The sequence below is a fragment of the Anomalospiza imberbis genome, chromosome 8, assembly GCF_031753505.1.
Source record: "Anomalospiza imberbis isolate Cuckoo-Finch-1a 21T00152 chromosome 8, ASM3175350v1, whole genome shotgun sequence".
In the NCBI taxonomy this organism is placed as follows: Eukaryota; Metazoa; Chordata; class Aves; order Passeriformes; family Viduidae; genus Anomalospiza; species Anomalospiza imberbis.
Window position 1 is genome coordinate 11,503,040 of NC_089688.1, and position 16,334 is coordinate 11,519,373.

Consider the following 16,334-nt stretch of genomic DNA (forward strand, 5'->3'; position numbering starts at 1 on the left):
TCCCATCTTTTCCAATATCTCACATATTGGAAGCTATTTGGTAGCTTTTCTTCCTGAAGACCTACTGAGTGTACCCCAGAACTTTCACACAGATGATTTATTACTGTGAAGAGTTAGCAAAATGCAAAGCACGGGCTGGAACTGGTCTCCACCCCAAAGGTGCATTTCCATACCAGCATATACACTGTATAATTTTAGAGTGCTCTGTAATGTGAGCAAGTAGGAAATAGCCCAGGACATGTTTTTAATGGCTGACAAAATTAGTTTAACTTTTCACTAAAATACAGCAACTTCTTCAGTGAGGTATGTTTTTTTAACAGTCCCATTAGAGAACAATTTAAAATAGAAAAATAAGATGGCCTGAAATCAAGCCTTCCAAGACCTGCATTGCATCTGTCCTCAAAACACAAATACTCCAGGGTTAATAACCTCTGTTCATTGCCCTGAGTATAGAGAGTTTTAAGTGAGCTCAGTGCTTGTGTTCAGATAGTGTGTAATATGATATTTACAAAAACAGTGGATCTGTTTTCAATAAAGTGGAATATTCTTGGTTACATCATGCTATCCTGAGCCATCTACTTTAACTCAACAGCAAGGGCAAGAGGAACCAACGCTGTTTGTGAGAAGTCTGCTGTCTCATTGAGCAAACCGTCTAAAAGGCTCTAGCTTTTCCATCGGTTGTTGTTGATGTATTTGTCACCAGTGGAAATGTCTACTGTCCCTCAGCATACTTAAGGACTGAGGATGTCAGAGGAAGAGCAGGCTTCCTTTGTATTGCTGCCTCTCACTGGTACCTTTAGGAGAGCTCAAGCTGTCCCCTAGGGCTGGCAAGAACCCTTTAATTCTAAGCGTTGCACAAGAGACAAAAGTACCTGATATGAGAATAGCTGCATCTGTGTGCAAAGTAAGTGTGAAGATAAATCCATTTCTTGTAGGTTTAATTTTGTCCAAGAGTGAACAGAGCTGAGCATAGTAGGTTGTACAATTGCTAAGGGTGGCACTGCCCCAGAAGAAAGGCCATTTGTTGCTAGTCAGCTGTCCTAAAAACTAAACCTGAACTTGCCCCACAACCCCAGCTGAAGACATAGTCAACATAAGACAGCCCTTTCTCCAGTTCTGCCAGACCTGAAGAGAAACAGCAGCTCCTGTAGAGTTCAAAGTTTGACAGAAGCCCATTTTCTGTCCCCTCGAAGGGCTTTTCCTGGGGCCCTCTGCCTGTCTCCTGCTGAATGAATGCTGTCTTTGTACCCACCAAGTTGACAAATGCCAGCACTGCAGAATAAGGATGACATTTCTGCTGTGGTATTAGGACTGAGAAAGGGGATTATTCCGGGCAGCTCGGGCCAGGATGCAGCGCACGAGGGAGGCTGCGCGACGCCGTTGTTTGTGCTGCGACAAGGAGGCCCTTGAAGGCCACGGCCAAGACCGAACACAAGACCTGTGTGTGGGGAGACGTGCGCGCACAGCCGGGGCAGTGTCCCCAGCCAAGTCCCGGCCTCGTGGCACACCTGTGTCAGCTTCCTCCCGAGCCCTCCTCATTATGCCCGAGCGCACAAAGAGCCAGCTGCGCCGGGGCCGCGAGCCCGCCGTGCTGGCCCGGCCAGGGCCACCGGAAACTAGGACCAGCCACCTCTTTTGTTGCCTTTCCAAAATCGAGGGTTTGTTTTGAGCCTGAGGAGGATAATAAGCCTCTCACCAGGCACACACTGAACTGCACATCCCCCCTAAGTGCAGAGTGGATAAAATTAACTGGTCCTTGCAAAGACTGAAAAAAAATAAATCAAGGAGCTAGAAGACTTTTGCTGTTGTGCCAATCTCCTCACAAGAGTCTGAATCCACAGCTTACCAGAACAGCACCCTCTTAAACAACACTCCTCGATTTGGAAAAATAACACTCTGAGACCTTATTATACATCAGGTGTTGCCAACTTGTTTTTGTTTGTGTTCTATTTTATGATTCCTTGTTGATATTTTTTTTCCTTTAATAAGTTATGCTGCTGAAGCTGTCCAGTGTGAGATTATCCCACAAACAGAGAGTGAGTACCTTAATACAAAAAACAAAATCAGGGACTCCTGATAAGTTTTTTTCAAAGGTTTAAAATTTTTCCACTCCAAGATCAAGGCAAATTCACTTGTACTACATCCCTGGAAGCACAGCAGGCATAAATCTATCCTTAGACTAGCATCTGTCAATGGAAAGAGTAACAGAACGAAATAGGAAAGGGGAAACAGTAGCAAAAGGCATAAAGAACTGCACATCTCCCTTCCCCAAATCTTCATCCAACCTCTTCAATCATCTTCTGCAGCAAACACCATGATAAGCATTTTACACCAAATGCTTCGTGCACAATACCTTTTTAAAAATCAATAGTTTCTTAGTGTTGAGCAAACAACAGTGAGATAGCATCTAGTAAGGGTATTTTCCTGTGGGCTGTTCACTGTGTCAAGAAGACTGCCTTAGACTTAAGAAACACTGACTATGGCCTTGGTCACAAATGTGTTCCTATGACAAGAACTGAACACAGCACAAAAGTTTGCCATGCCTTCTATGCCCTACAGCCCTTTGGTGGATCCTCTGGTCCCATGAGATTTCAATTAAAACTTGTGTTCTTCCTTTCTATTGTTTAATAACGAGCTTTTCACTTCACTGGCCTGTGGATATTGAAACTATCTTCTACAAAATTACAAAAGTGGGATCAGATATTTTGAACAGGGTGATGAATTTCTAAAATAGAACTACAACCTCAGGAAAAAATTGTTCCTAGTCATGTAGAGTAGCTGAACCTCTGTCCTTCTCAGGTGCTTTGTGGTGCACTAGTGCTATTCACTAGTAAAAGAGATACCTAACTTGATAGTAGGGTCTGGTGCTGGCTTCTTTTTTCTTGAAAAAAAAAATCTTGCTTTGGGTAGAAAGGTTTACATTGTAAGGTGTGTTCATATGCAAGTCCAAGTACCAGTTGGCCTCAAGCCACTCTCCTATTTTGGTTCAGCTGCTAGCAACAGGTCTGGGGCACTGCCAACATCATATGCTCCAAGCTGTCCATTGTGAGATTATGGTGAAACGTGTCCTACGGTGACAGCTACTGCTGTGTACGCAGGCAAGAAAGTGTTGCCTTTCAGGAAGTGAGACTTTAGGTATCCATCAGGATAAGGAAATGCTGTAAGTGTCTTTGATAATAAATTCTTAAAAGTAGGAAATGCCATTGGTGCCACTGGACAAACATATTGTGAAGATTGCAAATGGTTGATTAATTTTGCTTTTTGAAGAAGGACCAGGCAAAGCAGTAATAAAAAAATTTGGAATAGAAATGTCATCTACTTGCAGGAAAGGAAATGGTGCTTACAGCTCACTTGTTTAGATAGTTCCCATTTTGTTTCAGTTTTCTGACTATATTCTGGTCAAAACAGTTTTCATTCAAAATGTTTTACAGCAATGACTATCTTATACAGAATGGGCCTAACACATCGGTGTTCAAAAGACTTACAGTACAGGCAGGTAGCCTGATGAGTCCAATATGAGTTTCCTATTTCAACACAGAAAATATTTCTCTCAAAAGCTCACACAACACCCATGGCCTGAGTCAACCTATGACCTGTTTATTTCCCAGGAAGTTTCAGATAAACGTCGCCCTGGCTTATTTTATGACTGAATAGAACAACAAAATCATTAGTTATGAAAAGACAAAGAGTCAGTTAAGTAAAAGAAGGCAGAATCTGAACAGTTGAAAAGGCTATAAATTCTATTCCTTTTTGCTATGTAATGGTCACCTCCTAGATTCCACTTTCCCCGTTCATTCTAGCAAGAACTCTGATGTGAGAAGTGCTTTTCACCCAACACTACCTATGTTGTCCTCTTACCCTTCACATACCTATTAGTATTCTCACTCTGTACTTACTGGTTGCACTCCATCCTTCCTCGTGTTCAAGGTACTACATATTTCTGCATGTGATGAAGAAAGACATTACAGAGTGAACCAGTTTGCTTCAGTTTGTTTTCATGACAATTTCAGTAAAATGCTCAAAGTTCTTGTAACACTACAAACATGAACTATGAATCTTACAGAATGGTTGATGAAGCCTGACAGCTGCTAATGCTGTTCTTGGGGAATGACAAGTGATTCTTTAGATGATTCAAGTTAGCTTTGCACAGAGTGGAAAAAAAAAAGCCAGTCAAGAAGCCCAGTGGAAAATACAAATACAACTGCAGGAATAGGAGGCACGGAGAAGGGAAGGATGGAAGAGATTAGAGGTGCAGATTCCTACTGTATTATCAAAAAATGCACAGCAAAGGATGGTTGCCTTTGGATCATCTAAAAGTATGGGTGTATATGCCTGTGAATTTTCACTGCAACCCCATGTCTACATTTAAAACACTGAGACTTTCTGATGCACTTCAGTTAAGATGTTCAAAGCTTGCTCTTTCACAAAGGGGAGTACAAGCCTACTGTAGAAGAAAACTCCCTGAGAGTTCCTCCCAGGCACCTGTACATGCACAGGTGGCCAGAGCAAGCAAGGAGCGCTCAAGCAGTGTCATGCATGTGAACCAAGTCAGGCAGCTGGGATTTGGTGGCTCTTGAGGTAGATGAGCAAACACATGGCTGCTCTGGGCAGAAAGGGTGGGTTTCTAAGACTTCCTTCTATGCAATATACTCATGTATGGCTCAGCACAATATTTCTAGAGGAAAGAATAATGGGACAAGAAAAAGTCCCCTTCACATTCATGCAGTTTACATATCAGCATCTGAAGTCATGTTTCATTTTTGGGCTATGCATAGCATGTTTTTTTCCAGGCTCAGAAAGAATGCTGTAATTTAAAGCAGGCTGACTCAGTTGGTGTTTTTGTATGTCATCTTGTAGGCAGCATGGCAGGGGGGAAGGTGGAGAGAAAGAGGCTGAGGTGGAGAAAAGGAGGGCGGTTGCTCATCTGGTCTTTATTTCCTTTCCCTGTTTCTTAATAGTTCAAGCAAAGGGCTCATTCCAGCCAGAAGCAATGACACTCTTGCTGTGGTATTTCATCTTGGGGGAGGACAGGCCACAGCTTGCCCTGTGTGCTGCTGTCCTGGGAGCCTGTACCACTGCATTCTGTGGGGTGGGAGAGGTTACAGGGGGCAGGTGGTCCTTATACTGCATTTGGTACAGGGGGAAGCTTTCTAAGAAGGCCCAAGCTTCATCTTTTGCATAAGGAATTTCCTAGCTGGAAATCCTTACAACTGTGTAGGCACTTGTCTTATCTTCTGGTTTTTTGTGGTTTTTTTTTTTTTTTTTTTTTTTTTTTTATTATTATTATTATTATAATGTATCAATGGAGATGCCACAAGCACATAATAAAAAATGGCTCAAAGGGGTGAGGCCAGGGTCACCAGTGACAGGCCTATAATAGTCCTTATTCAAAACTCCTGCCTGAGAATTGTATAACAAGATTAATCCATACTGCTCACTTTTGTAGTAACAAACATTGATTAAATTCTTAGAATGTGAGGTACACTAGCACTGCCCATACTCCAGATAAAAATTCAGACATGGAGAGATCAAGTAACTGGTTCACAAACCAACAGAAAGAGCCTGTAGTCAAAGCCAGGAATGAAACCCTGGGCTTGCAGAGGCCCAGTCCTGTGCTTTAACCACAAGATCACATTACTCTCATGATCCTGTACTCTTCCTGCTGGAATTTTCTTACTCTAGTTATACCTATTCTCATGCAGTGTGTGGGATATGCCATGAACCAGGTCTTGAAGCCTTAAGGATTTAGTGGGTAGTTGAAAGAGATCCTGTGCCTTTCAGAACAGAAGGAAGGAAGAAGGCTGAGTTCTAGAAACATCCTTTCCCCTGAAACTTGCCCTTATCATTTTAACAATATTTCCTTTACTTTCCAAGAGCTGTTTTGAAGAGATAAAACCTTTACATGAGCAAAAGCATTTCTAATTCAGGCTAAAAGAAATCCAGCATTATAATAATCCATACACATATGAATGGAACAAAAAAAAAATTTAAAAAAAAAAAAAGTGTGCCGGTCTAGAGGGTGCAACAAGCAACATAAAAAAAAATCAGAGCAAAACAAGCCATTTCCTGAGTGGTAAATTGCTGAAGTTGCATTTTGTATTGCATTGAATTAAAATATTCTCTGCTTTGCCATCTCCTTCTCCTCCCACCTCCCAATGCAATGCTTTCCCCTGCACACCCTTTGCCCAGCCTGTAGAGTACAAAGCACTCATCCTTTGGTCACTACCAGCTGAGGACAGTGACTATGCAGGAAACTGCATACCAACTGGATATAGTTATTAATTTTTTAAAATTAATTAAATAAATAATTAAGTAATTAATGAAATTACTTAAGTAATAATATTAAAATATCTGTTGTATGAGCTTAACTTGTGGGCTACAAACAGTGAGTATGGGAAAACCAGTATTTTGGGATGATGCTGTCTCATTTAAAAACTAAGCAAGAAATTAATGTTATTTTTATATATATATGAACATCAAAGATACAAATTGGAATAAAATTCTTATTCATTGTAATATCCTTGTTAATGTCATCCAAGTCCTAAAACAACTATACCTCCAATAAAGAAGTACCTTAACATAAGGCAGTTGTCTCCCCTGACATCCTGGGACATCCACATGCTGTGTTTCTAAGGAGCAAGTGAAAGTAGCAGGTTGCCTAGTTGATACTCCTTAAGATCATTGATAGATTAAAGTCCTTCCCCAAGTTCTTTGAGCAAGTGTAGCACAGCAGATATTTGGCTTGGAGGAAAGCCACAACAGGTCTAGATTTAGGAAAGGATAAAGGCACCAAAAGCTATGGCTTGTCAAACAGCAGGATTTTACAGTGCCACTCAAGCAGCAGAGAAACCTCTCTCCCCTCAGCATCTACAGAGCTCTTTAATACAGGTGTTTTCTCTGCTCCCCTCTGTAAATTGACACCCCAAAGTTACATCAAGCTGCACCCAGTATAAGATTAAGGTGCAGTAGTTCATGAAGAGCTAGTACTAAATGTTTTGGAAGTTGCCCTGCCTGCAATTGAATTTCCAATGTAGCTTTCAAACAGTTCAAGTAGTAAGGACAACACTATTATTTTGCATATAGTTGGCAGAGAGAAAAGCCTCAGATTCTCAGCTGTAATATACCAAAAAACAACATAAGATCTATGGTGACCCCATAAATTGGAAAACTCTCTGATCCAAATACTCTTGAAATTATGCTTTGATCAAATAGTGGTGTACCCAGTCTAGCCTGGACATTTCTGTGTCCATGTCTGGACCCTAGTCTTCCCATGCAGCTTCTTTACCTAGACACTTAATAAGGAAAGAAATACCATCAGAGAATCAACCGGAGATCTGTAACTTTAGCTCATTGTCATAATTTAATCCACATCTTTTCTTCAGGTGGAAACTTTGCATAAACACATCTCAGAACAGCAATGAAGCAGAAAGCAGCATAGCAGTTGTTGAATTTGGCTCCAAAAGCACCTGCTACTCACTTAGATTTGGAATAGAATTGCCTTCAATGACATCTGTCTGCCTTCCCATCTGTTCTGAACAGTCTCATGACCTATGGGGAAGCAAGGGGTCTATCAGAACTACTCCACTGCTTTGTAAAGGACAGATCACAATCCTTAGACCTGTCAGTTTCTCACTAGATCAGTACCCCAGCTGTGCCACGTTAGCCCTAGGAGAATTGTGAAATCCACATGAAGGCATCTGAGGTGAACCAATTAAACAAGTCCAAAAATATGAGTCTTGACCTCAGCTTGGAAGAGGTAATACTTGATTATAGCAAGGGTTTGACCCTCCCTTCTTCAAAACCCTGATTCCAACTACTAAATAAATATGAACATATTAAATATAGTGTGCCACCAGAGGGGGAGGGAGAGGAGGAGAGTATTGCTATTGTATGTTCTCAAGCAACGGATGAAGAGGAACAAAAGAGTCCAAACATCAGGAAACTATTAAAATGAATACATTCCTAGTTTCTTCATAATTAATTCAGCATGTCCAGTTTTGTATCAGAGAAGGGAAGGGAAAGATTTTGACCACTTCCTTTTATCTCAAGCTGTTTGGAAGAATATGATCTCGTAATGCTGAAAAGAAGGGCCTCACTGTGTCCCAGCAGGCGAGTGTAATTTTAACTCTTCCACATGCCTAATTTGATATGCAAATCCCTATTTTTTGTATGTCATACAATTCTTAAATTATATGCAAAGACCCAGGTTTGCTTAGGTATGCTCCATCCCCACTTTCTAGCCCCACCCCATTTTTTACTTTGTACTGCAGTAAACATTACCTTAAAAACAATTTTCAATATGCAATTTCCTAAGTGATTTTTTTTTCAGTTTGCTTGCTTTGTTGCACAATTTAACATTTAGTTCAAATTTTAATGGTTGCCTTTACACGCATAAGGACCCGTTCTTGAAACTTTAGGTTCTGGGTTAGACAGAGTTATGCAATACTTTCAAAAGAAGATTCATTAGGCAGCTATTTATATGCTCAAGTCATATCATTGTTTTCAAAGTCCTACAGGAACAAGCGTACTAAAGCTGTGATTGGCCGCAAGCATAGCTAGCCCATGTGGGAACTCTTTCGTGGTCATTCAACAAGCAAAGAGCAGCATGTGCAGGTAAAATAAATCCTTGAAATACAGTCAACCAAGATAATGATTTGCAGCTTTCCTTAACAGAAGATTTGGGTAGAGTTGGCAGAGTTCTGTGGCTCTGAAAATCTACCAAACACATTAAATGTTTGATCACTGCCTGTTGCCCTGTATATAACACATGGTATACTAAATATATAAGCATACCTGGAAAATTCGTGTGAACATTTAGGAAACACAGAAGTATATCTGGGATCAGTTAGAATTGTGAATGCAAGGGGAGTTTACCCTTCTATTAAGGCTCCACTATAGGGACAACAGGTTTCTGTGCAATACAGTATGCACTCAAATGTTCTTCCATTAAAAGGACTGAATGAAAAAATTGAGTGATATTTGCTTGTTTTTTTCATAATAGCACTTATGTAAGTGAGATGAAGGTCAAGGTTCCACTATGCTACACAAGCTACATTACCATAGGTATCACAAAGTGATTTATACAATGCCACAAGAACTGCAGAAGTGGCAGGAAACAGCAAAAGGACCTTTCCCCAGTGCAGATGAAGAGCTGAGGTACAATCTCACCACAAACAGAGAGAAAATCTCTTAAGGCTCTATACTCAATCCAGGTGCTGGAAGTCTAACTCCAGTCCCATCACCATGTTACCATTCTACCAAATACTTTTATCTTCTACCGTTTGCTTGCATCAATATGTCCAAGTCCTTTTTTATCTGAACAAAGGCCTGTGAAATGCTATTCATGAACAGTTTTCTTTACTCAGACTGGATGGTACTGAGCATTACATGTTTCCTATATCTGTATTAGCTGTGGAATGATGAGTAGGACTGGCAAAGAAAATCCATACTATCAACCTCTCAGACCATTCAGTGTTGGGTAATTGACACATGAGATAATTGCAGAATTGCCAATTAGCAACTATTCAGCTTCAAATTAACTTAGCATAGTAATGAAATTGTATCTTTGCTCCTGACAGCATGGCTAGGACTCTGAAACATCTGTGAAACCAGATATTGATTTTACTGTTGCAATGTTTGCCAAGCCAGCCTCTTGGCTTTCTAGACTTTGAGCAACATGTCCATGACAACTATGCCTATTGATTTAATCATAATTGGAAACAATATGCATGCTAGTAGTAACAAACTGCTAAACCTTTCTCTTGGTTTACCTTTGTGGAAACTAGATCAAAATCACAGTTAACATACACAACACTGTTGACAACACTGGTTTTTCAAAGCAACCAAGAGGTACATTCTCAGGCCATACAATGGGCTTCTGTCTTATTAAAATTTACCTGTAATATTTCATTGACATAGCTTAAACAATATACTTTCAATATACTTTACTTCAGTATACTTTACTTGACTGTAACAGCTTCATTATTTGGGACCTCAATACAAAGCCCTCTTCTGCCTTGATTGTGTCATAAGAGCAGCAGTGGCACACGTGTGACAAAAGGTTTCAGATCAGCAACCAGTGAGCTTCAACTGCCATGAAAAACATGTCAGTTTCTAGGGATGCAGAGGTGGGAAATTCATACAGGAGACTCCCCAGTCAGAGGTTGAAGTAGCCCTAAGCCATGCCACAGACAAGTCTCCTAAGAAAATCCCAGTCCAATAATACTGGACTCCTCTTTTAAGCTACACAAACAAGCATAAGTTTTCTTTATTTTTCAGCCATGTCTTGCTCAGGTATAACTGTATCAATCATAAATCTTTAATCTGAAATATCCAATACAACTAGAAGTTCCATAATTCCTATTGTTCAGCAAAACAAATAGAACTTTCTATTTAAAAGTCATGCTGTAGTGAAGAGCCTTTCTGACCATTATGCATTTTTTCCCCTTAACAGACCTGTATCAAGACTTCTCATCATATCACTAATACACAAATTAAACTAGAGACAAAGCTGAAAAAAGCATTAGTTTGGTTTGTGTATCCCCTAGATTCTCTATCTATATTGCACGTACTAATTAAAGATGGTTGGTTTAAATCAATACCTCAGAAGTTTTCAGTCAGATGTCAGCAGTGTCATTCCTAAACACATTACCTATCTGCCTATGTATTCTGTTGATACTCAAGATTTAGATGAGCATAAAAGTGAGAAAGGACAAAGAAAAAAAAAAGTTGACCAGTCCAAAGATTCCCTTTTTTGTGCCATTTTGGCATAAGTGTGCAAGTGTGTCCTTATTCTCTACACGGTATGCACAGAGCTGGCACAGGTGAGAGCACTTCTGTGAATTTCCCAACACTCTGCAACTTGCTGCAGCCTCAGGACTAGAATGCCACAACACCCAGTACACCAAATCAGTCCTTATACTTTTTTTTTATTTTCTAATTGAACCTTTTGCAGATGCTTTATCTTTTGATAAAGATATGATATGCACATAGTAGTACACAATGACAGTAATAGGGCATTTTTAATGCCATCTCCTGGTTGTGTTGACTTTCAGTTGAGAGTGTGGGAGGGTTCACGTTACAAAATATAGCTCTGACCCTCCCACTCCTACAAACCACTCGGGAGCCAGTCAGTACATCAAGCTGTTTGCTGTTACCCGTTTCTCTTCATTTGATGAAGCATGCTTACAAGCAGACCCTCAGAGTTCTTCTATGAAGGGGATCCACCTACCAATGTTAGGCTGATTTTGTCTTTTCCTGTGCTGTACAGAGCCCTTTCAGCTGTGTAGAACAAACTTGGGGGAGATGAGGGGAAGAAAAGCATTAAATTGTGTCTCTGCATTTTGCTTTGAGAAAACTCAGCCTCGTGTTGTTTACAATGAATCTAGTTTTAAGCAGGGCTTGTTGGGGGAGGGGGGCATGTTTTGCTTTTGCTGACTCTGCAAACTGATACTTTGAGGGAATTGTTTAGGGAAAGCAGAGAGTCCTTTATTGTGTACATCACTGCCAAGTGATTTGGCAGATCCCTCATGAGATACACTCTCTGATAGGTTGACAGAGAGCTGGACTGGCCAGTTACCAGCAGAAAAGCTCAAGTTAAACACTTTTTAAATCTTATGATGGCCAATTTGTGGTTTTGGCTCAAGAAAGAAAGAAGATGAAAAATAGAGACCAGCTGGGTGTCAGTGAGGGATGGAATATTGAGGTAATTTTTGTTACTGTGCCACACAAAATTCACTGGCTTTGTACATTGGTTGTTTCCAGCTAAGGCAAACACACATACTGACTAGGTACGCCTGCAAAGGTGATGGCAGTTGTGTCAGTGCTTGTCCAAAGTCAAAACATCACAGAACTCCCTAATACCTAGATCTTGACATTGAGGCATACTTCAAGCAATGGCTAGTTTCTGGTTCTTGTAGCAAAATCTGTTGCATTTTGATCCTCCCCAAAGGCCCACCTGTCCAGGATGCAGTAAATCCTTGAAACATCTGAATGAAGACACACAAAGTTTTTGCAGCCAAGGACAGAAACCAGGCCAAAGACCTACAGGCAATGGGACAGTGAATGTTAATATGGTAACCACAATATATTGTGCCATTATGAATAGGAGCATAACTTTGTCAGATTAACTCCACATATAAATAAATCCCTATCTGCAGAAAGAGTAAGAAGAGAATGCTCATTACAGGAATTGCAGGACTTAAACACCAACCAAAGCCTATTATTAAGCACCATTCAAATGGAGCTGGGGTGAAGAGAGAATAGGAGGCTAATGGTTTAAACAAGGTAAATCCCACATTCTGTAAAGTAAGGATTTTTAGGTTAATACTGAATGGCAAAATGTGTCTTCTTGCTCTCTTTTGGCATTTAGTTCAGGAAAAACCGCTAGTGAAATTATTTCTTGCCCTCCAGCTGCATGAGCACTGAGACACCTCAGTTGCAGAGTGGCCGGGTGCTCGAGCACCCTGTGGGCAGGGCTGGTTGCTTCTGTGCCAAGGAGCAGGCTGTTTCTTGGAAATGTTTATGCAATTCAGCTGTGCTTCTGCTGGAGCCAGACATTTTAAATTAAAAAAAAAACCGAAAAACCTAACAGCTACAAAAAAAACCCAACAACAAACTAACCAGAACACCCAGCCTCAGATCTCCCAGGCCATTAGTGTATCTCACTCAGGTTTCGCCTTCTACCAAATACTGTCAAATACCTGTTTTGTTTGGTTCTGCAGGGTGGAGGGAGTTGGAGGGCTGCCTTCACTGCTGTCAGTGGTTCCTAATGATGTTTCCCACTAGAGAAAATGAGCTTGCTTGTTTGCAAGTCCAAATTCCCTGTGGGGCACTGCTTGGGAAACTGAAGATATGGGAAGGAAAATAATATCTATTAGGGCAACGCATAAACATCTATAAAGCAGAATAGCAAAACACCTACAGAGAATGTTGTAACTTTGCCAACAAACTAGAGTCACTGACTGACGAGGGAGCTGTGACAGTCGAAAAGTTAAAATAAAAATAAATCAAAAGTTTAGTCTAGCAATTATAACAGGAAATTACCAACAGTCAGGGTTCCTACATTCATTTCCTGGTTCTGCTTCCGATTTACCGAGAAAGTTGGAGAAGCCAGATCTTAAAAGTAGCTTCTAATTTGGAAAGCCTCCATTTCTGATGCCTAGCTGTACACACAGAGGACTCCGCAGACCATTATCTTCATTGCTCCCTGTGCATTTGTGAGGGCAGAGCATTTCAGGGCATTGATGTCTCTGAAGTCACGTATGTGACCTGGACAAACCCACAGTCACTGGCCCGCCCAAGTGGCCATCTCTGAAAGTTTCCCATCTGGGAATTGTGGCTGGCACAACATATTGCTGTGGGAGTCTGATGTTTAAATGCTCTTTATGGCTGACCTAACATATTGCTATGGGAGTGTTATGTTCAAATACTCTTTGTAAACATTTACAAGACTTCCAAGATGCACTCTGTCTCCAAAGTCAGTGCCCTTACTTTTGGAAATAATGAAACCTGTGAACTGCACATTTTCTGAAAGGACCACTGCTTGGTAGGGGCACTGAGCTGCATTTTCAAGTCTGGCTGCAGGAGGAGTTTAAGTAGAGGATGACTTAATCAGAGAATCAAAAATAATTTGTCTTCCGTTCAGTACCCCCCCCCCCCAAAAGAAACTGCAAATAAAACAATCTGTGATGCCTCAGGAGGAGAGGGAAGGTCTCTCAAACACAGGAGCTCTCTAGACACAGAGAAAAAATTCCATAATAATTCAATTTCATAAGAATGTCTAAATGAAGAGAGCATGTGGCTTCTTTTTACACTGAGTTGTGCTATGAGCTCCTAAGAGGCAGAACCAAATTAAGTATGAATTAGGATAAGGATGTCTCCATAAATTGACATTTTCCTGCACTACATTCAGCTACAATTTCTCATCTTTATCAAGGGACACCATGGGTCAGAGAGCTACACTCTGAGTGCCTGCCAGCACTCACTCAGTTGTGGAAGCCTGAATGTTTCTCACTATACCAATGCACTGTTTTTTTCTTCTGTGCTATACTACTGTAAATATGTGTGTCCTGGTCAGCTTTATCTTTGTTATCAGCCAGAATATTTACAGTGGCTTGTCAGAAGCAAATTACTATAGATGTCTGCCTGTTTGTAATGGAGGTTGCTACTGATCCAATCTTCTAAAGAATATTGCTATGCTGAGGAATAAGCATAAAAAAACCAGAGGATGTTGTTTACTGACACTACAGAAAGAAAAAAAAAAAAAGGGCTGGAGTAGGTTTGGTGTCCCCTGCTCTTCCACCCACAGCATGCGGGGGAGAGCGCACTCAGTGTTCCTTTCCCTTCTTGCTCCCACATGCGACCCAGGAGGCAACACAGTGTTCACCATCTCCATCAGCCACTGGAGCCTGAGTCTCAGAGCTCCTGCCAAGCTCAGGTCTTCTGCCAACCACCTGCTTTTGCAACCCTTGTTTTCACATAGAAAGCAATTTGGACCTACACACTGAGAAATCGCACAAGCTCCCAAAACAAAAACAAATGCCTTCCCAGCATGATGGCTCATTTCACTTTTGTAAACTTTATCTGGAAGCCTTAAAAAAGAAAAGCTGCTTAGGCCTGACATGTAAGTAAGTGACAAAGAGCCCTTTGATAGGTGATCATAGTACACTGCCACTATACAGGCAAAGTATCCCCCTCTAGGCAGCCACAAACTAAACACAGTGACATGGACAGTGTTTCAACACCTGCTAGGGACTCTGGGAAAACAGCTTCATCTTTACAGCTGTCCTAGCACAGCTGGATACAACACCCTCATGCACCCTCATCTTCACATACCTCACCATATTTTGTTAAGTACAATACACAGTTTTAGTGAGTGAGTGTATGTACAAAAAATAAACCTGGTATTTGCATACAGTCATTGTCAACTCTACTGGCTTCGCTAGATAAAAAGGCTTTCTTTAAGGGACATTTAACATTCAGACATCACAACACATCACTTGAGAATCCTTTCCTGTTTCCTTCAAAAGGCAGAAATAGTGAAACCATTTACCAAGAGTCAGAAACCAGATAAAGTTAATAAAAGTTATTATTTCCACTAGTCAGAATGTCTTTCCTTCATACTCAATCACAGTTTGTGTGCACCCATATGATAATATATAGGCTGTGAAAAGCACAACTATTAAAAATCATCTTAACTACAGGTTTTTACTGGAAAATAGACTAGATTTCTAAACTGGAATTTCTAGTTAAAAAGTAGTCTTTTATTACTAATGAGCTACTCCTCCTGATACTGTATATATTGCTAGCGATATATACTCAATAGAGATGATTTTATCATAATGAAACTAATATTAAAACTATTTATTCAAAAAGTGAAAATGTATATTTCTAAATACTCAGTGTCACAAACAAGTATTGTTTTCTTGAACTTTTGAATACTTCTTACAGAAACCACTCTCAGAACTGTTAAACTCTAGCTTCACTATATGAACTCTTCATTAACAGGATATGTCCTTCAAGCTTGCCTCCAGCATCTTCTTCCCAAAGTTTCCTAATTAAAAAAATCTTTATTTTTCTACTACACACACCCACCCATTTTCAATCATTCATTGCTACTTCCCTTTGTGTTGCAGGCTCGTCCAAAAGGAGAAGGCCTGACACCATATCAGGGCAAGAAACGCTGCTTTGGTGAATATAAGTGCCCTAAGTGCAAGAGAAAATGGATGAGTGGAAACTCCTGGGCTAACATGGGACAAGAATGTATCAAGTGCCACATTAATGTTTATCCTCACAAACAGGTAAGAGAAGTGCAGACCTGATGGCAACAGGCTTGGAACTAGGAATGCTGTTACCTTTGTAAACCATGGGTAAGTCTTAGAAAGAACTTGACATGGACTACAGCACCCCACAGAGCATGTTTCCCAGGTGAGCTGTCTCAGTTCTGGAAATCCGAACAGGTGTCAGAGTTGCAAAACATCTCAGCCCATATCTAAAACAGTCAGGCACCACAGTTCCCTGGTGAGGGCGTATGATAGAAAGTTTCCATTCACCATAGTATATTCATCATGAAAACTCACACCAGATCAAATCAAGTGCCCCTGTTCCACATCTGGTCCTAGGCAGTGGCAGACACTGCCAGAAAGGTGTTTTTATAGACAAGACAAAACAATCACCTCTGAGGATACTTCCCTAGCCTCCTGTATGGCCTAGTGAATATCTCTGCATTCTCCCAGTTTGTCACCAAACAGATCAAGCCTTGCAAAGTCTATTAAATAGCTGAAATCCAACCACATGGGCCACCAAGCCTTGCTGTGTCACTGTAGGAGAGTAGG

The 16,334-nt window shown here is 40.7% G+C and overlaps 1 protein-coding gene and 1 long non-coding RNA gene across 2 annotated transcripts in view; one reads left to right on the plus strand and one right to left on the minus strand.

The window, feature by feature from the left end:
- ZCCHC24 (zinc finger CCHC-type containing 24) overlaps window positions 1-16,334 on the plus strand; it is a 101,350-nt gene that overhangs the window by 76,851 nt on the left and 8,165 nt on the right. Inside the window, exon 3 of the mRNA XM_068197338.1 lies at window positions 15,636-15,800. Within this exon, the coding sequence (XP_068053439.1) occupies window positions 15,636-15,800 (165 nt within the window). The remainder of the gene's footprint in view (window positions 1-15,635; window positions 15,801-16,334) is intronic.
- LOC137477938 (uncharacterized) overlaps window positions 1-16,334 on the minus strand; it is a 45,169-nt gene that overhangs the window by 14,332 nt on the left and 14,503 nt on the right. The window lies entirely within an intron of this gene.